We start from the raw sequence: 26,014 nt of genomic DNA, 5'->3' as shown, positions 1-26,014 counted from the left end.
GACTGAAAACACCTCTAAACACAATAGATAACACAGGATCCACCATTTACAATAGGTGATATCACAATTCACCTCCTCTTCCTGTACAATGACTTATAACCCCTCTATATACAGTATATAACACAGGATCCACCATTCACAATAGGTGATGTCACAGGTCACCTCCTCCTGTACAATGACTGATAACATCTCTGTATACAGTAGGTAGCACAGGATCCACCATACACAATAGGTGCTGTCACAGCTCACCTCCTCCTGTACAATGACTGATAACACCTCTATATACAGTAGGTAGCACAGGATCCACCATACACAATAGGTGCTGTCACAGCTCACCTCCTCCTGTTCAATGACTGATAACATCTCTATATACAGTAGATAACACAGGATCCACCATTCACAATAGGTGATGTCACAGGTCACCTCCTCCTGTACAATGACTGATAAGAACTCTATATACAGTAGGTAGCACAGGATCCACCATCACAATAGGGGATGTCACAGCTCACCTCCTCCTTCTGTACAATGACTGATAACACCTCTATATACAGTAAATTACTCAGGATCCAGCTTTCACAGTAGGTGATGTCACAGCTCACCTCCTCCTCTTGTACAATGACTGAAAACACCTCTAAATACAATAGATAACACAGGATCCACCATTTACAATAGGTGATATCACAATTCACCTCCTCTTCCTGTACAATGACTTATAACCCCTCTATATACAGTATATAACACAGGATCCACCATTCACAATAGGTGATGTCACAGGTCACCTCCTCCTGTACAATGACTGATAACATCTCTGTATACAGTAGGTAGCACAGGATCCACCATACACAATAGGTGCTGTCACAGCTCACCTCCTCCTGTACAATGACTGATAACACCTCTATATACAGTAGGTAGCACAGGATCCACCATACACAATAGGTGCTGTCACAGCTCACCTCCTCCTGTACAATGACTGATAACACCTCTATATACAGTAGATAACACAGGATCCACCATTCACAATAGGTGATGTCACAGGTCACCTCCTCCTGTACAATGACTGATAACACCTCTATATACAGTAGATAACACAGGATCCACCATTCACAGTAGGTGCTGTCACAGCTCACCTCCTCCTCCTGTACAATGACTGATAACACCTCTCTATACAGTAGATATTATAGGATCCACCATACACAATAGGTGATGTCACAGCTCACCTCCTCCTCCTGTACAATGACTGATAACACCTCTATATACAGTAGATAACACAGGATCCACCATTCACAGTAGGTGCTGTCACAGCTCACCTCCTCCTCCTGTACAATGACTGATAACATCTCTATATACAGTAGGTAGCACAGGATCCACCATACACAATAGGTGATGCCACAGCTCACCTCCTCCCCTCCTGTACAATGACTGATAACACCTCTCTATACAGTAGATATTATAGGATCCACCATACACATTAAGGGATATTGCAGCTCACCTGCTCAGAGACAGTCTATTGCTGCTGAAAAGAAATGTAAGTACGAGTCCCGTGTTCAACCTAGTGTACAGTGTAGAAACTGCAAGTTCTCTGCAATATATATTTGAAATTACGATGATACATTTAACATAAAAACCAGATTAAAATAATCGTCCTTTTAAGGTAAAATGGACAGAGCAACCACTTCGTAATGTATGGCGCTGTGCCTGGAAAGCAAACAGACAATCATGATGATCAGGACCTACTGGATCGGTCCCTGGAACCTTCCTTGCCTTTATTCCCATCACAAATCATTCCATACTGTAAACAAGTCATTATATTTCTAGTACAAACCATAGGTGGGCTACACACAACCCTACGTAGGGCCACCGAATTGTAAGGCCCCGGAGTCCCACAGGAGCAGTTCTGTGCAGGATACTCTGCAGACACGTCCTGTGCATTATAGCTCAAGTCTCTGCTGTTAGTGACAGTCTGCATGGCCCATGTCGGGCGAGGAGCGATGCTCTGCAGGACGGTATATTACAAAGCACCATGTAGTCCTGGACAGCAGATCAGACACCGGCCAGGAATGATGCTCCCGCTATAGAAGCTGATGGCCAGATAGTGTTAGGTCCACCACGAATGGCCGCAGTATTCGCAGTCCTCCAGCACAGCGGCCATGGGCCCGTCCAGTGTCAGATGAAGGTGGCTCTGTGTATGTGCCTCTCCTCCAGCTCTCTGTACAGTGCCTCATTCTCTCTCTGCAGCTTCCATATCCTTTCATTCTGCATGGAAAGTTCCTGTAAGGACAGATCCGCCTGTCAGGACAATCACATTTTCTCATTATGTCTATAGAACCCCCATCGCAGACAAAGGGTTTCTGTCACCAGGTCAAAGGTGTTCACTTTGCTTATATTTTATTCCTGCGGGTCCCCTGACTATTCCATTACCTTTTTTTTTAATCCGGCATATGGTTCCAGAGATATGAACCTTTTAATTTAGTGATATTTTGTCTATTTTGGGGTTTTTTTTACTAAAGGGGCGTGGTTCACAGGGTAATTATGCATAGCAGTCTAAAGACCCACCCCAGAGGATTCTATGAACCACGCCCCCTTGGAAAGACCCATATAAATTAGCACTAAATAAGAAGACCATATCTCTGGAACAGCTTAACGAATTAAAAAAAAACATAATAATCAGAAGAGCAGAGGAAGGTTAGAAGACAATAATCACTGATAGTGCTTCATACACAGGTAGTTAAAACAAACTGCCATTTTGAACAAGATATAAAAAAAGGAATTAAAAAAAAGAAGAAAAAAAACCCTAAAACTAAATAAAAAGTCTGATCCGCAGGCAGCATCTTATAGAGCTGGAGAAGCTGAGCAGATTAATATAAGGATTAATGGGAAAATATTCATTAGAACTTATTTTTTAATTCCTGCTTTTTCTATGCTTAGGAGTCCAGTGGGTGTTCCTATTAAGTCAATAAGACCGCCCACTGAACTTTTAAGACTAGAAAGCAGGGTGTGAAATAAAAAATACATATTATACAGAATATTTTCCCACAAAACTATATATCAATCTGCTCAGCATCTCCAGCTCTATAAAATGCTGCACATAGATTGCAGAGCATTTCCAAGAGTATAAGTTGCCTTTAAGAAAAAATTTTTTTTAAAAATCTCCCCTCCATCAAGCATATAGGAAGCTCTGCCATTTATTGCCATTGCTCACTCACCCTGGTCAGCAGTTGGTTCTGGAACTTCAGAGTGGTGATGGGGTCTGGATGCTTGGTTGAATAAGGGGCTTGTCTCCGATTGACCTAAAAATACATAGGCGATATATGGTCAAGACATGTTAGCACATAGAGCTGAGGTATAAATCATGGGGGAAAACAAAACAGCATCCACAGAGTAAGGCATAAATCTGTGATAGGTGTAGGGCCCACCTCCCAACTCTTGTCGTAGCTTCGATACTCTGGTGAGGGTTCCAGAGATGTAATTTGGACCTATCTGGCATTTATGGCTTATACTGTGGGAATACCCCTTTAAGCTTTATTAGTGTAATACTGGACAACCCCTTTAAATAGGCACTGTCATTTGCAATAATGATGTAATGTTTTTACCTGATGTAAATGTCACTCTTCTCCTGAATCCGGTAATGTTTCTCTTTTGTTCCTTCGCCTCTCTGCTCTTGAGATATAACCTCCCCTTCCTTGTACATAAATGAAGTCTTGTTAGCCAAATGGGCTTGACCTTCAAGAGGACTCCCGTGGAGAAGTGTTGGGAACCACACCCTTTTGGATAAAAGGAGTATTTCTATATGTAAGGAAGAGGAGGCCATATCTCAGGAATGGAGAGGCGCAGGAACACAAGAAAAACAACACTGGATTCAGGAGAACAGCGGAACTTACACCAGGTAAGAAAACACATATTTATGCCACGTGACAGGTAAATGAGTAAGTATTAGTGTCTGCCACCTTTTCAGGAGGTGAGACGAGGTCACTCAAGAATCTGTTAACTTCTTGGATCTGCACCAAAAGCGTGGAGCCGAGGAGGGGAGGCGGCGGGATCTGGTCCTAGGAAGAAGAAGCAGAATAGTGTCAAGTTTATACCGTACTAAGCTACTGGGCATTGACAATAGGGGGCAAGGGGACAGTGGTGCGGGGTAAAATAACTGGTGGGAGTCCATCACATCAATACAAAGACATAAATGGTGATGTCCATACCAAGGTGCCCGGCCAGTCCCTCTGCTGCTCGGAGACCTGTAGACGCTCCCTGTACCAGTCCCGGGCCCGATCCACCAGTTGGACACCGTCTAGAAGAGCGTCTCGCTCTTGCTCCAATTCTTTCATACGACGCAACTGTAGGAAAAAATAAAGAGTTTTCACAACTTCTCGTGACATTACAGGACAGGGAGTGAATGGGCGGATGAGGAATGTTCTACAGAGAGGAGAGAAAACAGAATGGGCAGGCAGGAGGAATAACAGGATCATTAATCTGTAGTTCTAGCAATGAAATTCCCAGTAATACAGAAACAGACAGATATAATACTACAGATAATAAATAAGTAACAATACAAATATAAGATAGATGGAATCAGATGATGGATAGATAGATAGAGATAGCTAAAAAGAGAATAAATAGATAATAGATAGATAATAGAGAGATATTAGATAGATAGATAGATAGATAGATAGATAGATAGTGGATAGATAGATAGATAGATAGATAGATAGATAGATAGATAGATAGATAGATAGATAATAGAGATATAAATAGATAATCGATAATAGATTCTCTATTATCTATTAATCTATTATCTATCTTTCTCTCCATCTATTTATCTATCTCTCTATTATCTATAACATAGATAAATAGATGGAGAGAAAGATAAATAGATTAATAGATAATAGATAGATAGATAGATAGATAATACATATGGGATAGAAAGATGATAGATAGATAGATGATAGATAATAGATAGATGATAGATAGATGATAGATAATAGATAGATAATAGATAATGGATAGATAGATAGATAAATAGATAATAGAAGAAGAAGGCTCACACACAGAACTGACATGTTGCACAAATGGGCCATTAAAACAGCTTTTTTGCAATATTTTATGGTGTTTCTTCCTCATTTTTCTCTACTATAAAGTCTGGTTTGCACCCAACTTTTTACTATTATTTCAAGTGCTGTTCTCTATTTTCTTTTTTTCTAATAGATAGATAGACAGATAATAGATGGATAGATAGATAGATAGATAGATAGATAGATGATAGAGATGAGCAAGCACCAAAATGCATGGCAGCAATTCCTAATACACGGATGCTCGTTTTGCGTAACGAGTATAATAGGAGTCGATGGGAAAGCCAAGTTTTATTCCCTACAAAGAGGTCTTCTGGGGCAGTGAAAATGTTGAAATGAATGGGAAAAGTACTGAATTGAAGAACAGCATGGGGAAGACCCCTTGAAGCATCTATGACTTCCAGATCACTGCTGAGAACAATGGTGTTACACTTTTACTCCACTTTAAGGAGTGATAATGAAACATTCTAAATCAACGAGAAATTGCATTATACAGGAAAAAAATGTTAAGAAACAATTATTTCTGTATATTGACTTGCACAGTGGGTACGGAAAATATTCAGGCCCCTTTACATTTTTCACTCTTTGTTTCATTGCAGCCATTTGGTAAATTCAAAAAAGTTTGTTTTTTTTTTCATTAATGTACACTCTGCACCCCATTTTGACTGAAAAATAACTGGAAATGTACATATTTTTGCAAATTTATTAAAAAAGAAAAACTGAAATCTCTTAAGTATTCAGACCCTTTGCTCAGACACTCATATCTAAGTCACATGCTGTCCATTTCCTTGTGATCCTCCTTGAGATGGCTCTACTCCTTCATTGCAGTCCAGTTGTGTTTAATTAAACTGATAAAACTTGATTTTTAAAGGCGCACACCTGTCTATATAAGACCTCACAGCTCACAGTGCATAATAGATCTAATGAGAATCATGAGGTCAAAGGAACTGGCCAAGGACCTCAGAGACAGAATTGTGGCAAGGCACAGATATGGCCAAGTTTACAAAAGAATTTCTGCAGTACTCAAGGTTCCTAAGCGCACAGTGTCCTCCTTAATCCTTGAATAGAAGAAGTTTGGGACCACCAGAAGTCTTCCTAGATCTGGTCATCCAGTCAAACTGAGCAATCATGGGAGCCTTGGTGAGAGAGGTAAAGAAGAGCCCCAAGATCACTGTGCCTGAGCTCCACAGATGCAGTAGGGAGATGGGAGAAAGTTCCACAAAGTCAACTATCCTTACAGCCCTCCTCCAGTCGGGCCTTTATGGCAGAGTGGCCCGACGGAAGCCTCTCCTCAGTGCTAGACATATGAAAGCCCGTATAGAGTTTGCTAAAAAACACATGAACGACTCCCAGACTATGAGAAATAAAATTCTCTGGTCTAATGAGACGAAGATAGAACTTTTTGGTGATAATTCTAAGCGGTATATGTGGAGAAAACCAGGCACTGCTCATCCCTGCCAAATACAATCCCAACAGTGAAACATGGTGGTGGCAGCATCATGCTATGGGTTCAGCTTCAGGGACAGGACAACTGGTTGCAATTGAAGGAAATATGAATGCGGCCAAGTACAGAGATATCCTGGATGAAAACCTCTTCCAGAGTGCTCTGGACCTCAGGCTTCAAGGTTCACTTTCCAGCAAGACAATGACCCTAAGCATACAGCTAAAATAGAAAAGGAGTGGCTTCACAACAACTCTGTGACCATTCTTGACTGGCACTGCCAGAGCCCTGACCTAAGCCCCAATTCAGCATCTCTGGAGAGACCTGAAAAAGGCTGTCCACCAAAGTTCACCATCCAACCTGACGGAACTGGAGATGATCTGCGAGGAAGAATGGCAGAGGATCCCCAAATCCAGGTGTGTAAAACTTGTTACATCATTCCCAAGAAGACTCATGGCTGTACTAGGCCAAAAGGGTGGTTCTACTCAATACTGAGCAAAGGGTCTGAATACTTATGACCATGTGATATTTCAGTTTTTCTTTTTTTTAATAAATTTGCAAAAATTTCTACATTTCTGGGGTTTTTTTCAGTCAAGATGGGGTGCAGAGTAATAATAATAATAATAATTTTTATTTATATAGCGCCAACATATTCCGCAGCACTTTACAATTAAGCGGGGACATGTACAGACAATAAATTCAATACAAGTTAAGACAATTTATACAGTGACATTAGGAGTGAGGTCCCTGCTCGCAAGCTTACAATCTACAAGGAAATGGGGGAGACACAGTAGGTGAGAAGTGCTTGTTATTTCAGGTCTCGCAATTATAATAAATAGGGATTTTCATATAAAGCTGCATGATCCGGTCATCAGCCCGTGTGTTTAAGTGCAATAGTCAAGTATCAAGTGCAGTTATCGTGTGCATGCAGGGTGTGGAGACAGATGAATAGTAGGGTGCAGATTCAGAATAATATTTGGAAGGAGGGAACAGGGCAAAGTTAGTTTACTGAGTAGTTGATGTGGTAGGCTTGTTTGAAGAGATGGGTTTTCAAAGCGCGCTTGAATAGGTCGGGGCTAGGTATCAGTCTGATCGCCTGGGGAAGTGCATTCCAGAGAGCTGGAGCAGCACGAGAGAAGTCTTGGAGACGGAGGTGCGAGGTTCGGATTACGGGGGATGTTAGTCTTAGGTCATTTGTAGAACGAAGGGCACGTGTAGGGCGATAGACAGAGATGAGAGAGGAGATATAAGGCGGTGCAGAACAGTGGAGAGCTTTGTGGGTGAGAGAGATGAGTTTATACTGGACCCTGTAGCGAATAGGTAGCCAGTGTAATGACTGGCACAAGATGGAGGCATCGGTGAAGAGGCTGGACAGAAATATGACCCTGGCTGCCGCATTCAAGATGGATTGGAGAGGAGAAGGTTTGGTAAGAGGGAGACCGATCAGAAGAGAGTTGCAGTAGTCCAGACGAGAATGAATAAGAGCGACAGTAAGAGTCTTAGCAGTTTCAAAGGTTAGAAAAGGTCGGATTCTGGAGAGTGTACATTAATGAGAAAAAAATGAACTTTATTGAATTTACCAAATGCCTGCAATGAAAGAAAGAGTGAAAAATGTAAAGGGGTCTGAATACTTTCTGTATCCATTGTATATACACTGTATTCCAAATTATTATGCAAATGATATTTTTCTATGATTTTCCTAAATAGTCGGTACCAATGACAGTCAGTCTAATAAAAGTCATCACCTGTTAGATTATACATCGAATTTTATTGAAGAAACCTCCCAATGATAGCAGTATAATCTCCAAAATGAATAAAAACTCAAATTGCACTGTTCCAAATTATTAGGCACAGTAGAATTTCTAAACATTTGATATGTTTTAAAGAACTGAAAATGCTCATTTGTGGAATTTGCAGCATTAGGAGGTCACATTCACTGAACAAAAAAGATATTTAACTCCAAAACATCCTAACAGGTCAAGTTATATGTTAACATAGGAACCCTTCTTTGATATCACCTTCACAATTCTTGCATCCATTGAACTTGGAAGTTTTTGGAGAGTTTCTGCTTGTATTTCTTTACATGGAGTCAGAATAGCCTCCCAGAGCTGCTGTTTTGATGTGAACTGCCTCCCACCCTCATAGATCTTTTGCTTGATGATACTCCAAAGGTTCTCTATAGGGATGAGGTCAGGGGAAGATGGTGGCCCCACCATGAGTTTATCTCCTTTTATGCCCATAGCAGTCAATGACTCAGAGGTATTCTTTACAGCATGAGATGGTGCATTGTCATGCATGAAAATGATTTTGCTCCTGAAGGCACATTTCTGCTTCTTATACCATGGAAGACAGCTGTCAATCAGAAACTCGATATACTTTGCAGAGGTCATTTTCACACCTTCAGGAACCTTAAAGAGCAACCAGCTGTTGCCCCATGATTCCGGCCCAAAACATGACTCTTCCACCTCCTTGCTGATGTCGCAGCCTTGTTGGGACATGGTGGCCATCCACCAACCATCCACTACTCCATCCATCTGGACCATCCAGGGTTGCTCGACACTCATCAGTAAACAAGACTGTATGAAAATTAGTCTTCATGTATGTCTGGGCCCACTGCAACCATTTCTGCTTATGAATACTGTTTAGGGGTGGCTGAATAGTAGGTTTATGCACCACAGCAAGCCTTTGAAGGATCCTACACCTTGAGGTTCGAGGGACTCCAGAGGCACTAGCAGCTTTAAGTATCTCTTTGCTGGTTTGTAATGGCTTTTTAGCAGCCGCTCTCTTAATCCGATGAACTTGCCTGGCAGAAACCTTCCTCATTCTGCCTTTATCAGCACAAACATGTCTGTGCTCAGAATCAACCACAAATCTCTTAACAGTACGATGATCACGTTTAAATTTTTGGGAAATATCTAATGTTTTCATCTCTTGACCAAGGCATTGCACTATTTGATGCTTTTCAGCAGCAGAGAGATCCTTTTTCTTTCCTAAATTCCTTGAAACCTGTGCCTTGCTTAATAATGTGGAACATCATTCTTAAGTAGTTTTCCTTTAATTGGGCTCACCTGGTAAACTAATTATCACAGGCGTTTGAGATTGATTTCAGTGATCCAAAGAGCCCTGATACACAATACCATCTATGAGTTTATTTGAAAAACAAAAAATTACATCTTTATGACACTTATATTTGCATAATAATTTGGAACACAGTGTAAGGCAAAATTTTAAAAATAATTTTAAAAAATTATATAATTAAAGTAAACCATAACTTATTAGATAGACCCTGTATTAGACATAAAGGAGGGTCTCATACAAATTCTGTTCAAATTGTCATGCAGTGGTAATCCTAGATTCTTAATTCTATGCACTAATTTCAAATCCTAACAAAAATTACAAGCAGGGTCATCCATACTCTCTTCGATGCACCAACTGTACTGCCTCACTCAAATATTGTGAATAAAGTGTAGTTGTGGTACTCCTACACTTATTAAGGCTTTACACAAAGTGCAAAGCCAGGAAAAAAAGAATAAGTAGGGTCATTCATAGACCCTAGAAGGCAACAACTGGCCAGCCTCATTCAAATATAGAACATTAAAAACACTTTATATGATGTGGCTGCTATTATCTGGTAGTGTGTAAAAAATCAGGTCTAAGCCAGGCTTTGTTCATTGTTATCAGAGTAAGCCTATCAGCACTTTCTGTTGACAGGCGAAAGTGCCTGTCTGTTATGAACACACACACACATCCCCGTAGCACTAAAAATACGCTCAGACAAGACGCTAGCGGCAAGGCAGCACAACACCAAGTCATAGAGGGACAACTCTTGCCAGGTGTCGAGCTTTAAAACCCAATAACTGAAGGTCGCAAAGTAATCAGGGTGTTCGCTGGTTTGGTCGCCAAGGTATTGCTTGATCATCTTTTAAAACTTTTCTCTTCTTGTCAAAAATATCTTGAGGGCATGGATGCTGGGAGGGTGTCATGAAATTGGTCATGGCCTTTAACAGTGTACTCCTGCCTCTGCTGTACCTGGTGTGTCTCACCCTCACCTTTCCTCCTTGGTTTGGCAAAGAAGCTTGCCTCCTGCAGCTAACATGTGTGATGGGAATTTTTTTTAACATATTTTCCACAATGGCCTTCTGGTATAGCACCATTTTAGAAGACCTCTCCGCCTCAAGAAGAAGACAAGCAAAGTTCTCCTTGAAGTGTGGGTGTAGCAGGGTGAAAAACCAGTACTCTTTTTTGGCTAAGATGAATGTAACGAGAGGGTCACCAGAAAGGCAGCAGTACATAAAATCTGTCATATGTGCCAAGGTCCCTAAAGCCAACACTTTCCTGTCTCCACCATGATGACTACTCTCCATCTCCTACTCTATCTATTCCTCCTCATTTCCCTCCTCAGCCAATCCACATAAGAGAGATGGGGCAAAGCATGTGTGAGTACTAGCCTCTTTTGCATTCATCCAGCTACTGTTCCTCCTACTCTTCTTTAGCCTCCATCACCTCATTATTACCCAATCTGCTCTGAGTAGTTGAGATGAGATAAGGCTGGGCAGTATCTCCATGTCTCATGTCTTCCTCCGTCTCCACCTGGTTGGCATACAGAGCTTCATGTTTTTTTGTCAGCAGCAACTGTTTAAGTAGGCACAGAAGAGGGATTGTTGCACTGATTATGGCATCTTCACTGCTCACCATCTTTGTGGAGTCCTCAAAGTCTTGGAGAACACAAGTGTCAGACATCCATGGACACTTTTCAGTTGTTATGTGTGGAGGCTGACCAGAATACCAAGAGGCTTGTTGAAGCTGGGATTGCACAACTGGCCTCTGCTGCTCACAAGCCTTGCCTGCATGTGCAGTGTGTAATTCCAGTACATGGACATGTCGCACACGAGTCAGTGAGCTGGCATTTGCATGCGCTGCCGTAGTTGTGCTGGATTGGCGGCAGCTGTAGGCGACTTGTGGATATGGATGCTGATGCGACGTACCTTTACCAGAATCTCTGTCAAATCTGGGTATGGTATGTTTTCAGAAACCGCTGAACTACCAAGTTGAGCACATGTGCCAAGTATGGTACGTGTGTGAGATTGCCAAGCTTCACAGCCACCAGCAGGTTACGCCCATTACAAAACATGACCATGCCTGATTGGAGGTTCATCACCAAAAGACACAGATCTGTCTTGTTTTTTATTCCTTTAGATAACTCTGCCGCGGTGTGCGGTTTGTCTCCTAGACAAATTAGCTTCAGTAGAGTCTGTTGCCGCTTCGCTGAGGCAGTGCTGCCGAGCTTCCAGCTTCTGACTGATGTGGACGATGTGTTCTGAGATAGCACATCGGAGATGGAGGATGAGAAGGAGCAGGATGAGCTGCAGGAACTGGTGTAGGAGGTGTTTGAAACCCTGATAGTGTGGTAGGGGGCCGGGCTTGGGGGTGGGCCACTGCTTACCAGACAAGGCACAGACGAGATGGAGACCGATTCCACTTGTAACAGTACCAGATTTATTCGTCGTCCTCCTGACGACCACCAAACACGCACCGCAGCTTCTTTACACCACTCTGTTTCCAGGCCCGGGTACCTATTCCTTAGCTCCAGTCGCAGTAATGCACCTCGCGGATCTTTCACTGGGGGCTGTCCTAGACCAATCTACCCCCAGCGCTGCACCTGCCCGAGGTCGTCTTCCAATCGGTACCTCCGGGGCCTCGTCTGTCCTGCGGTCGGTTGGGTCAGGGCCACCCCTGACTGTCTCTTCTCCTCGTCTGTCCTGCGGTTCGTCGGGTCAGGGCCACCCCCCTGACGGTCCTCTCCGATCAGTCCCCTGGTCGAGCTCTTCTCTGTCAACTAAATCAACTCTTAACAGACTATTACTCTTACTTTAATAACATAAGGAGTTACTCAACTGGAGTAATCCCTTTTCCTTTTTTTTTGGTTTTTCTCTTTTTTTCAAAACACGTTAACATATTTTTTCCACAATACTTTCCATACAGCGTTCTTAGAATAACGACTCCCCCTCCCTTTAACGTTATTACTCCCCTTTTTCGCATCCCCGCTATGTCAGGAAAAACAAACTTAATATAAAAAACATTTTTCTTTCAGCCTGGACGCAAACTGTCCTCGTGGCCTGCACAACGGTGCAGCGAAATCCCGACAGTCCAAGCCATCTCCTGGTGGTCGGTAGCAAGGGGCCCCACAGCCGTGGAGCTCCCAGGATGCAGGGAGTGTCTTTAGGGGTCCTTTCTACGGGGGCTCGTGAGCTTCGGGTTCAGCGATTACGGCTACCGCGTAGTAGCCGCGGGGACAGTATTCCTTGTAGTATGACACCATGTCCCCCTCTCGCAATGCTCGGCCGTGACGAATGGAAGTCATGTTGATATATACTTTCTGGCCGTTTGCGAGGTCTCGGATGAACCCGTATCCTTTAGCCAAGTTAGTGTATACGAGCCGTCCCATAGATCGTGCCGCTGCCATGCCAGCCTCCCCCCTCTCATGGAGCAGGTTCCAGACCTCCTGCTCCCTGGCCTTTTTCTTCCGGATGACCTCCGCGACCCAGACGGAGGGTCCGGTGTAGGCCCCGGAGTCCGGTGGGCGGGACACAGCCAAGGTTGAGAGCGGGGCAGAGGCGGCCGTAGATGTCGGCGGCCCAGCAGCTGCTGGGGCCAGGCGGCGGGCAGGGGCAGCCGTAGTTCCTGATAGGCCGCAGAGCCCGACAAGCAGGCCGCGGCGGGTTCCGGTGATGATTCAGATGCGGCCGCTGGGCGGGCCGCAACCGGAGTTGCAGACGGGGCCGGAGTAGCAATCGGCATCAGGGACGGGGCCGCCGCTTCCAGGTGGAACGCAGCATCGTCGGCCGTGGGCTGCGACACCGGACATGGCGCCGCCGGGCGAGGCGGCTCGGGGACGGGAGCCCGCGGCCGATGCAGCCGGGCTTCCAGAAGCGCAGAAGGCCGCGCGGTGCAGTCGGGTGATGGGGGCCGCTTGCGGAGCCGCCGGCAGAGCCAGAGGAAATCTCACCTTCCCCGGCGCCGCGGCCTCCGACACGTCATCCCGCGGCTCCTCCCGCAGCCTCTGTTCTTCACCCCGCCGTCTGGCGGGGCTAGCCTCCAGGCTCGGGGATCCCACAAGGAGGCTCCCCGATGATTTCTTCGGCGGCCGCATCCGCGGGGCCCGCAGTCGCTCCTCTTCTCCGCCCCATGTCTTGAGGACTGTCCGTGATTTCAGGTCCAGTATGAGGGGGCGGCGGTCTCCAGGCACACACTGCTCCCCCCAGGGGTACGTTGGAGGGGGCCCCAGTCCGTCCTGAACGACTGCAAATGCCCGGGACTCTTCCCAGCGCTGGAGTACCACCGACATCTTGGACAGAAACTGGTGCCGCATCAGATCCTCTGATGTCAACGCAGATCCACAACAGCGTCCCCAATTTGTAATCCACAGGTCAGCAATTTGTAATCCACAGGTGTTTGTAATCCACAGGCACTTGTAATCCACAAAGGAGCAGTCCAAGTCCTTCTTGGTTCTTCAGACGCAGGCCTGCCGTGGAAGGTGTCGTATTAGCGGCGGCGATCCTGCCGACTACGCCAAATGTGGTAGGGGGCCAGGCTTGGGGGGTGGACCACAGCTTACCAGACGAGGCACAGACGAGACGGAGACCGATTCAACTTGTAACAGTACCAGATTTATTCGTCGTCCTCCTGACGACCACCAAACACGCACCGCAGCTTCTTTACACCACTCTGTTTCCAGGCCTGGGTACCTATTCCTTAGCTCCAGTCGCAGTAACACACCTCGCGGATCTTTCACTGGGGGCTGTCCTAGACCAATCTATCCCCAGCGCTTCACCTGCCCGAGGTCGTCTTCCAATCGGTACCTCCGGGGCCTCGTCTGTCCTGCGGTCCGTTGGGTCAGGGTCACCCCTGACTGTCTCTTCTCCTCGTCTGTCCTGCGGTCCGTCGGGTCAGGGCCACCCCCCTGACGGTCCTCTCCGATCAGTCCCCTGGTCGAGCTCTTCTCTGTCTTCGTCTTCTGTTTTCCTCTGCTGAGCTCCTCCCAGGACTAATCTCATCTGGAGCCCCGCCTTCCTCTATTTCTCCCCTCTCTCACAGGGGAATTTCCCACCCGGGCTCCTATCTCCCTGCCCCAATGACTAAGCATATCTGAGCCATAAGCTGTTATTCAGTCCTACACTACTCTCCCCTGCCATCTTGTGGTCACTTTCCAGTACTACACCCTTCTATCCTGCCTTTTCTAGCTGTCGCCCTTCTATCCTGTCAATCTCCGTCTCCCCTGTACAAACTGTCCCCTCCTACTGCCAGTCACGTCTGTCCCTCAAGTCACCTTCCCTACAATAGAAGTAGGAGCAGCAGTCCTTTGCGTCGGAAGAACATGTGCCATGCCAGTGTAAGGAGGAAGACCGGGCTGCGGGCACCTGTACTGCGCCGGGTCCGGAACTGTCAAGGCTGCGTCCCAGGTTGTCAGAGGGAAAGAATAGGAGACTGGAAATACATTGTCACCCAGAAGCAGGGGGCATGGCAAACGAAAAAGCGCGTTCAGCAACGGGCAGTTTCCCGCCGGGGGTGACTAAGCAGGTGTGTGCCCAGTGTGCTCCGCTGGGTGTGCAGCAGCCCTGCAACGTACCACGGTCAGCTGTACAAGAGCACACTGCTGAGCCCAGCAGCAGAGAAAGAGTCGTGGGCTCTGTTAAGTTCAATGCCATGTGCGAGCATAGGAACGGGGGCCGTGTTCAGAACTGTTCGTTGTGGCCCTCTTTGCAGGACAGCACACTGCAGACCTCCCTTGTTAATTGACTGTACGCAGCTCCCTTTACTTTGGCTGCACAAGTTTATGGACTATTTGGCTCAACGGGTAAAACCAGAGACCGCCCGTTGCCGCCAGAAGATATACCGTGAGTTGTGGAATATTCCCTGAGGACCTTGCACCGGCTGTTACTGGAACTACAACCCTCATCGGATCATCTGCGGCTGAGGAAGCCACAAACACGATAAGTTTATTGAGTTGATGGATATCACATTGTTGTTGTTTATTGCCCTATCATTTGAAATTTAACTGTTCATCTCCCTGCGAGGAGTATCTTTACTGTTCAATTAAATTGTTAAGCCTTGCTCTGCCATTCTTGCGTCACTGCATCCTGCAACCTGCTTACACCAGGATGGGACTCGCCCCCGGATTCCACAATGTTCACACAGTGTGCCATCAGGAAAATATAGTGTCCCTGGCCACAAGCAATTGTACACAATTCAGTCATTAAATGTACAATGTCAGAAACCGCATTGGTAAGGGCACTGGTGATGTTCCTGGACACGTGCTGGTACAAGGTGGGGATGTCACAACGGGAAAAATTGTCGTGGCTGGGGACCGAGTATCGAGGGGCCAAATTTCTACACCTGTACCAGGCCAAGTTTTATTTTTATTTGAAAGAGATGAAATTTCACACAAACCAAAGTCTAGAGAATTTCTGAAAATAGGTAATTTTGAAACAAACACTTTTCGACACCCATAGAAGGCCAATTATTGAAATTTCACACAATCCAAGTTCTACAGTATAAGTGACAATAATAAATTTTTGAACAATCACATTTCTACACCTGTACCAAGCCAATTTTTTTTTAATTTCAAACCAACAATATTTCACACGAACTAAGTTCGACAGTATATCTCACAAGTAGAGAAGAGCGAACCGTGGATTTGTGGGGGGGTAGTATGGTACCTCTTCTTCTCTTGCTACTCATCCCCACATGTGTGTTCTAATATATACTGCAGATGTGTTGTGCATGTGAGTGAATGTTGTGACAGGATGGTCACTAGGTGGCAGCAGCAGAAAGCACTAGAAGGGGAGCAGTAGTAGACTACAAGCAGGCATGGGTTAACTTGGAAGATGGAGCAAGTAGATAAGGGAACAGCAGAAGGAAGTCAGTGGGAGAGCCCAGAGGGCCATGCCCAGGGCAAAGAGCAAATAGAAGTGATGTAGCAATGAGAGAGGACACAGGGATAGCCCTGGGGGTGAAGATTGGTGAGGCACTGAGGGACCCCAGGCTAAGCAGCATGTCAGTGGTCATCATCTATTGAAGTAACCATTCCAAAGGGGATCCGGGCTAACGGCCGGGACTAGGCAGAGCTAGGCGCACCTTTTACCTTTTTCCAATGGAAACTGGACAATGGGAATGGGAGGAAGATGGTGGAACTAGGGGCATGGACATATAGAGGCAAAGCACCACTACAGAAACAGTGTGGACCAGTGATGTCAGAGTGCTCAGACAAGAGGCCAGTACATGTTTAGTCAAGGATCCATGTGAGTACATGAGTCCGGCACCCTGAGACCAAGACAGGGTCAAGACGGAGCGCAGACTCGTGTACAAGAAGTCAGCAACTGAGGCTGAGAACTGAATAGAGGTAGTGGAAAAGGGATAAAATTCATATCCGAGTAGCACAGCTTCCCAGGACAAGATTAGAGGTTCAGCAACTAGGACAGAGTGTGTGCTGAATATGAAGGACTGACTGCTACTTATAATCTGTGCCTGAAGATATTGATACTGCTAAACCTTCTTGTAATCTGTGCCTGTACACATCTATTCTGCAAGTAATCGTTTCTGTTATAAAAAGCATTGGATGTATCATTGTCTGTCTCTTCACCACCCTGGGAAAGAGAAGTGAACATGGAACGGAGGTAATCAACTGTATAGCAGTACCAGGACTTTATCTTTTCATGTACAAGGTGCCGAGTTGGTCACTGACTGTTGCTTAGTGAACTCGCCCACGACTACCACCCCGTGCCACCTTGTTACAGATTCATGAGTTCGTCGGAATAAATCAATGGGGACGCACAATTCAGTCATTAAAATGGCTGTAAAATGGTTATAATCAGGGCTATGGGGGGTGCAGAAGGAAGCTAAATGGAGGTAATAGCAGGAAAATTACACTCCAAACAAATGTGGATAGGAAAATGACTTAAAGGGGTCGTTCACCACAGCAATCATAGTAAAATAGGAAGTAAATGAATAACATAAACATTTTAACAGTGCCTCCACAAAGACAAAGGGTACCGTTACACATAACGATGTCCCAGCAATCCCACCAACGATCCAACGTGGATGGGATCACTGGGACATTGTTAGCTGATCACTGGTGAGCTGTCACATAGACAGCCCCTCGAGCGATCAGGACCAGCGAGCACGCTGGTTACCAACATAAACATCGGGTTTCTAAGGGCTGCGGGGCCCTTAGAAACGCGATGTTTACCCTAGATACCAGCATGCACTGCAGGCAGGGTGGAAGGTGGAGGCAGAGCGGCGCACAGACAGACCGGCGTAGCTCTGCTATCTGCTACTCCGGTCTGACAGGCTGGAGTAGCAGATAGCAGAGCTACGCCGGTCTGTGCGCCGCTCTGCCTCCACCTCCCGCCCTGCCTGCAGTGCACGCTGGTATCTAGAGTAAACATCAGGTTTCTAAGGGCCCCACAGCCCTTAGAAACCCGATGTTTACATTGGTAACCAGCGTTCAGCGTCGCTCATCACTGGCTCCTGCTGCCACACGCAGCGATACGCGCTGGCCAGCGGGAGACCAGCGATGAAAAAATGGCCCAGGACGATCCAGCACGATCAGCGATACCCCGCGGGGGGGCCGGATGTCACACACAGCGATCTCGCTGGAGAGATCACTGATGTGTCACAAAATCAGCGATCTCGCCAGTGAGATCGCTGTGTGTAACGGGCCCTTAAGGCTTGCTACTTCCAGACCAGTAAAAATTTTCCTTGCATAGCATGGACCACAGTACCCTTTGATTAGCAGCTTACAAATTTCACCTACAGAGCATGGGCCATAGTACCCCTACATTAGCAGCTTACAAATTTCATCCACAGAGTATGGGGCAAAGTACGAATACTTTAGCAGCTTACAAATTTTAGCCACAGAGCATGGGGCACACTACCCTTACATTAGCAGCTTACAAATTTCACCCACAGAGCATGTTGTTGATACATTTCTCCCACAGAACCTGATAACAAAATTTCACACACTCATAATGATTTCAAATTTCCCTGAGAAAGCTGACTAAAAATTCCACACCTAGACAATGGAGCACAGTACACCCACAGCTCAAAAATGTCTGCTCCAGAAAATATGTTACAAATGCCACAGATGAAAAGCTGGTAGCATGATCTTAGATCGAGGTGGCGGTCCACAGCGAGGCTTGCTGCCGGCAGTCAAGTTAAAAATTTCACCCATATAGCATGTTGTTGACACATTTCCCACACAGCTCCAAAATTTCCCCTCCAGTAGCGTACAAGCAGCCGCAGATAAAAAGCTTGTAGTTGATTCTGCATACAGCTGACGGTCCAGCGGTGGCTTGTTACTGCCAGTCCCAGGTCTTTAGCCTTGGAATGCCTCCCAAAGCTCTTGCCTTAGGGTTTCGGGGGCTCGTAGTGTTTCCCATGAAAAAATTAATGTTCAAAGCAGGCAATCACACCTGAGTACTTAATCTAGGAATAATGGAATTGTACTCTGTTTCTATTTTCTTGTTTGTTCCAACTGGGGACATGAGTAAGAGGGGACCCGGTGGCACACAAAGTGAAGGAACTGGATGCACACTTTCAGCCACCCAATCTCAATCCACCCACAGGCAGGCTGGCAGAGTACACACGTGTAATGGAGACTCAGGTTTCTATTCCGGAGACAATGGCCCACAATACCCCCACGGGCAGGGTTTCAGAGTACACACAGCAGCTTAAATGCACATTGATCCCACAGACATGGGTTCAAGAATACAGTTTGCATAAATGAAACATCTTTTACTGAAAAGATTGTTCTAAAAGCAAACTGTGTGACAAAATATCTATGTTATATGGAAAAAAAATCTATACCTACCATATATATTTTAATTGTACCATGACAAGCGGGTTATAAAAATGTTATCCCACTGTAATTTTATACAAAGCACTGTAAACTACATGGATTACTAATTAAATCAGGAAAAAAATGAAAGTTTTTTTTGGGTATACCACCAAAATGCATCCAAGAACACGTAATACTATATGGATGTGTGGCGCCCCCAGGAGCATGGCCGCCACAGTGGCTTTGCCTTCCTCCAGGGAGGGTAATGCCAGGCTTGGAGGCAATGACGGGTCTCTCTCGCAGTCAGTCTATGCATGCAACACAGTTCCACTCCAGGCCAGCAGGGGGAGCTATGAACCAGAATTAAGGGGAGGAGTGCTCTCTGAGGGCCAAGAGGAAGGAGTGGTCAGTTAGTCTGCGGAGGGTGAAGTGTGAAGATGTGTGGAAGGAGCGCTGAGATAGAGCTCAGAGGAAGAGCTCATCTCCCGTAGGAGCGCATGAACTGGAGTCTGGTCTCCACGGCTGTATGGACACTGATGGTCCTACAGCAGACACCAGAGGAGTAGAAGGCTGTAAATGCAATACTCCCATCTAAGACTTGAGGGCACAACAGCAGCACGGATAGTGAGCCGGGACTTAGGAGTGAGGAGTCCCTGGAACAGGCTACAGTTGTCTGCCGTAAAAGTAGAGTTCTTAGGAACATCTGACAGGAGGAACTTCAGTGTAACTCAGTACTGGAGATCCCTTAAGTAAGCGCTAGGAAGGAGACTGCACAGCCCGTCTGCTGAGAGAGAATCCCTGAGTTGCTTCCAGGCTAGCCTGCTCCGTTACCATCTGTAATCAGGACCCTGGACTGCGTTTATCAAGTAAAGGTACAGAAATTGCACCCCGCTGTGTCTTGTCCTTTCCGGCACCGCTACATCCCCGTTCCAACCACACCTAAACTGCCCTGGGACTACAGCTTCACCTGTGGGGAGCTTTTACATCTCTGCTGCACCATACCATCAGTCCCAGTGGATCTGCATGCAGCGTCGGCTTAGCACCTCCCTTGCGGAACACCACGGGTGGCGTCACAAATTATTCATCTAACTATATTCCACCATTCCCATTTTCCCCATTACTTGGGCGCCCAGGGCCATGGTTCGGGTCACTGCTGCTGTGACACATCCCACTGATGCCGGCCCGGTACCGAGTACCACACAGCCCTGGGAGGGCGACCCAGATGAGCAATATAATACCGATACAAGTTTTTGTAGGGTTATATAGTAACGAAATGTACCCAAGAACACGTTATACTGTGTGGAAGAGCAATATAATACCAATACATATTTTAATACATTTTTGGAGGGTTATATAGCAATGAAATGTACCCAAGAAAACGTAATAGTGTATGGATGGCTAATTGAATCCACATAAATTTTTGACCTTTTTGTGGTTGGTTAGACACCACAGAAATTTACCCAGACCACAGATTAGTGTATGGGTGAGAAATATATACCCAGCCAAATTTTTTAACGCTTTTTTTTAAGTTTTACATACCACCTTAATGTCTGTGGGAGAGAGGGGGGAGAGGGAGAAGGTTGGAGCTTGACAGGCTGAGGCATATATCACGAGCCGTTGCAAATGAATATAGCTGGTGGGTGCCGTACCTGTTGGTGATTTCAGCTGAAGTGAGGAAACAGGAAGGGTGTTTCCAACACGTCCATTCAGTCTAAATTTAATTTCCTTTTATTAGAACAGTTTAAAAACCAATGACAAAAATGAGAGCGAGAGAGAGACTCTCAGCCTGACGCCTTTCTGGTACACCTTGGTGCCCTTAGTCATAGGATTACAGTCATGTCATATCTGAAAGATAAGGTAGGGTCACATCTTAAAGGTGTATATGTGCTGGTATCTCATATGATTGACTATATCACGTTACAGTACAAGGCAGTATCCAGAATTACCACACAACCCCCTTTGTCCGACTGGCGAACTGACAAATTGTTATTGAATTGTAAGTCTTTGATGGCCTGGAATTGATCCCTGCTTAAGTTACTCCGATGGTTGGTAATCTGAGTGTCATCATGCAGTTTTTTCAAATCTTGCTCGACTAAAGTCTGGTAAAGATCTAAGGAAGGGACCCTTGATTGAAGAGGGTAATATGTTGGATTGGATGAAAGCACCTGTATATCCTCAAATGTCATTCCCGATGAACAGATCATTTTTTCTACTGCTTATAGCAGCCAGTATAATAAAATTAGGCAGATAATACTTAAATATCTCCCTGTAGTCAATCAGTATAAATCTTTCTGCACAATCGTTCAGAATGGATGCACAGTAATGGCCAGGAGAGGCTTCACACTGGGCAATATACTATAGCCTAGTATGGTGCGTCAAGTCAAAACTCCCACATCGTGGATATCACTAAAGGGTTTTTACAAATGTGCTGGCAACAGATGTAATGTCTGCCAATTTGCAGGCAATAAGAAAACTGATTTTTCTTCTAGTCATAATACCATTTATAAAATAAAATCATTCATTAACTGTGATTCAGATCATGTTATACATTGCATAGAAAGCCAGGAATGCAACATTTGTTACATAGGTTATACCACAAGGAACATTAAAAAAAGAATCTCAGAACACATAGCTAACATAAACAGTAATAATTCACGATATTCTGGAGCCACTAAACATTTCATCTCTGTGCATAAGGGAGTTTTATCAATTTTCTCATTGGGTTAATCAGTCACTAAGTGGTGGTGACTGGAAGAAACAATTAACGCTGCAAGAAGCCTTTTGGATTCTGACCTCAGACACCAAACATCCACACGGCATGAACTACAGGGTGGGCCATTTATATGGATACACATAAATAAAATGGGAATGGTTGGTGACCCAGATCGGCGAGCTGAATTTTCAGAATGGGCAAAACAAAAATTGGAACAAGACCCTCAGTTTACACAGAACATTATGTTCAGTGATGAGGAAAACTTTTTTGGGTGGGCCATTTATATGGATACACCTAAATAAAATGGGAATGGTGACAGTTTTCCTGCGTAGGGTGTCTTGCATTGAAATCTGCTGCAATGACCCGGGTACTGCGTTCACCAGACATCAACACAATTTCTATCCGCTCCTCATGTGTTAACCTCTGTGACATGTCAATGGCTGTAAACAAAGAGAAACTTGCAAATATCTCATGAAAGAATAAAGTTATGTTAAAAACAAGCACACTATTGTTTTTTTTGTGAAATTCTCAATAAGTTTGATGTGTCACATGACCCTCTTCCCATTGGAAAAATAAAGTTGGATTCAAAATGGCTAACTTCAAAATGGCCACCATGGTCACCACCCATCTTGAAAAGTTTTCCCCCTCCCATATACTAATGTGCCACAAACAGGAAGTTGATATCACCAACCTTTCCCATTTTATTTAGGTGTATCCATATAAATGGCCCACCCTTTATAGGAATAACCTGTTTTACATTTATTAAATTGAAAGACATATGTTAAAATCATGCAGTAAACTGAAATACTAATTTCTGTAATTTTTACATGCTTTGAAATGAGAGATTCAAGCCATATGTATTCAGCTGCTGTTTTCCTAATCTCATTCATTACCATTTTTGTGATTGGTTCCTTGCTATATATATACTCGCCTATTTGTCTTGTACTATATCCTATGACTAAGGGCGCTGAGGTGCGCCAGAAACGTATCAAGCTGAGAGTCTCTCTCTCATTTTTACCATTGGTTTTTAAACTGATCTAATGAAAGGAAATTTTATTTAGATTGGATGGACATGCTTGAAATACTCTTCCTTCTTCCATACCACTGTAATGTACCAATAACCGCATTACACTGTATGGATGACTAATTGAATCCAGAAATAAATTTGATACATAGATATTTTGAAAGTGTAGTTTATGTACTTCTACACTCATAAAAGCTTTTCATAACGTGCAAAGCCAGGAAAAAATTATAAGGACAGTCATCCATAGACCCCTGAAAGGGAACAACTGCTAGGCCTCATTCAAATATTTTAAACGTGTACTTGCAGTACTTCTGCACTCATAAAGGCTTTGCGCAAAGTACAAAGCCAGGAAAGAAATTATAAGGACCGTCATCCATAGACCCCTGAAAGGCAACAACTGGCAGGCCTCATTCAAATATTTTAAAAGTGTAGTTGGTGTACTCCTACACTCATAAAGGCTTTGTGCAAAGTACATAGCCAGGAAAAAAATATAAGGAGGGTAAGACAGTAATCCTCTTCAGGTGTTTGCTTCTTTTTCTTCCTTGGGAGGCAGGGGGGACTTCCTCCCCTTGCTTCCTGCAGCATGATTCCCAGGTGTTTGCGCTGTAAGTGTCCCAGCTTCCAGTAGTGCCAGAGCCTCCGGTATATAGAAATGGGTAACAGCCCCGTGTCACCTGCACTATTGCCTACTCCCGATGTCATCGCGAATGACCGCGAGATGTCGCGATCCCGCGAGAACGGACGCCATCGCGGTCATTCTCGTAAAGGATTACTGGGACCGGGAGCGTGGAGAGAGGCGGGAAGGCTGCACGGGACGCCGGAAGGTAAGAGTAACAATATTTTTTATTTTTAATTCTACTTTTTACAGGGATATAGTACCCACAGCCCGGAGGACAGTCTCCTCTCCTCCGGACCGTGGGTACCAACTGCAAATGTTCTGCTTACTTTTCGCATGGTGTGCACAGCCACATGCGGAAAGTAAGCAGAACAATGCATTCTTATGGGTGCAGGATCGCCGCGATTCCGCTAAATTAATGAGCATGCTGCGTCTTTTACCACAAAGCGATTCTGCCGCGCAAAATAACGCGGCATTAGCACAGCATTGCGGAATCCCATAAGAATGCATGGGATGCTTATTTTTTGCGTTTTCGTGGTAAAATCGCGCGTTTACAACCACTGCGAAAACGCAAAAAAAAAGCTACGTGTGAACTCAGCCTAAGGCTGCAGCTATCTCCATGGATTCACTGACAGAAAACAGTATACCAACAAGAAAAAAATCAAAGCCGTAGTGACAGAAGCACTGCCATATACCTGATGAAGTAGTCATATCAACTTTGAAACAAATTGCATCAATAAAAGACTGTTATCTATACCTCTGGATGGTCCCGTCCTGCTTCTGTCACCATGGTTTTGCTTTTTTTCCTCTTGGTTTATTGTAAATAGGGGTCATTTTTTTCTATATGATCCCCCGCTTTGTGTCACTGTACGTGGGGGACACATTTCTCTATAGAATCCTCCACTATGTGTCACTGTGGGTGGGGGCACTTTTCTCTACATGGTCTTCTGCTATGTGTCACTGTTTTTATTTTGTTATTTCAGGTAATAATTTAGGGGAGCCAATAATGTTCACCAAAACTGTAGACAGACAGATAGATAGATAGATAGATAGATAGATAGATAGATAGATAGATAGATAGATAGACAGATAGATAGGCATGTTGCAACCTAAGATTCACTTGATGGGAATATGGAATCCAGGAACAGAATATTTCCAGATGGATGAACATGCATAACATGTCTAGCAATTTATCATTTCAACAAAAAAATTAAAAAAAGAAAAACAAAACATTTGCAGAACCGTACCTGTATCAGGTGACCAGAGCACAGATCACATTGAGAATATATAAGAAATGCATCAGTACCGAATTTTGGACTTATAAACGAGAAACCTCTGAAGCTTTCTCTATAGAAGTGTATATACGGTTATACCTATATGCAGTGGCGGTTGTGCACTGCTTTGTATAGATCTTCCCTCTGGCAACAGATGGGAAATTACCATTTTTTTTAAAGTGTAGCAGTATTATATCCATGTAAGAAGTGACATATTTATTACACAATCTTTGAATGTCTTAAATTCTTAAAATATGTCTATACATGAAACAAGGACGTACGCATGAATGCTGAATAGCAATAGAAGAGCCAGTAAAAGATAATGCTGCCACATTTAAGATTAAAAGTTATTTGATGTTTCTACTGACAGTTTTATATAGATAATAGATAGATAGATAGATAGATAATACTGTAGATAGATACAGTAAGGAAAAAAAGTATTTAGTCAGCCACCAATTGTGCAAGTTCTCCCACTTAAAAAGATGAGAGAGGCCTGTAATTGACATCATAGGTAGACCACAACTATGAGAGTCAAAATGAGAAAACAAATCCAGAAAACCACCTTGTCTGATTTGGCAACATTTATTTTGCAAATTATGGTGTAAAATAAGTATTTGGTCATTAACAAAAGTTCATCTCAATATTTGGTTATATATACTTGGTTGGCAATGACAGAGGTCAAACGTTTTCTGTAAGTCTTCACAAGGCTGGCACATACTGTTGGTGATATGTTGGCCCATTCCTCCATGCAGATCTCCTCTAGAGCAGTGATGTTTTGGGCCTGTCGCTGGGCAACACGGACTTTCAAATCCCTCCAAAGGTTTTCTATGGGGTTGAGATCTGGAGACTGTCATTGCAAGATTTGTATGCTGTTCATAAAGTTAGAACAAAAAAAACTCACAGAGGCTCACACAGGGAGAGCATGTGACTGTATTTCCTGTGTCTGTATGAGAGAAGCAGCCTGCTGTAGATAATGCACAGATAGAGACACACTAATGATTTATTCCTGATCTATTAAGCATATTGTTACACCTTATAGCAGACTGCAGAA

General features: G+C 44.5%; 1 protein-coding gene across 1 annotated transcript in view; it reads right to left on the bottom strand.

Moving 5' to 3' along the window:
* Nucleotides 1–1,717: 1,717 nt before the first annotated feature.
* Nucleotides 1,718–26,014, bottom strand: part of SAPCD1 (suppressor APC domain containing 1) — a 42,475-nt gene continuing 18,178 nt past the window's right edge. The window contains exons 3-6 of the mRNA XM_073548982.1: nt 4,194–4,328; nt 3,945–4,043; nt 3,204–3,287; nt 1,718–2,268 (exon numbers count right to left, since the gene is read on the bottom strand). Of these exons, the coding sequence (XP_073405083.1) occupies nt 2,164–2,268; nt 3,204–3,287; nt 3,945–4,043; nt 4,194–4,328 (423 nt within the window). The 3' untranslated portion in view covers nt 1,718–2,163. The remainder of the gene's footprint in view (nt 2,269–3,203; nt 3,288–3,944; nt 4,044–4,193; nt 4,329–26,014) is intronic.

The sequence above is a fragment of the Dendrobates tinctorius genome, unplaced genomic scaffold (genome assembly GCF_039654945.1).
Source record: "Dendrobates tinctorius isolate UK_male_01 unplaced genomic scaffold, ASM3965494v1 ptg000158l, whole genome shotgun sequence".
NCBI lineage: Eukaryota > Metazoa > Chordata > Amphibia > Anura > Dendrobatidae > Dendrobates > Dendrobates tinctorius.
Note: the sequence above shows the minus strand (reverse complement) of the source record. Positions and strands in the feature narration are given on the sequence as shown.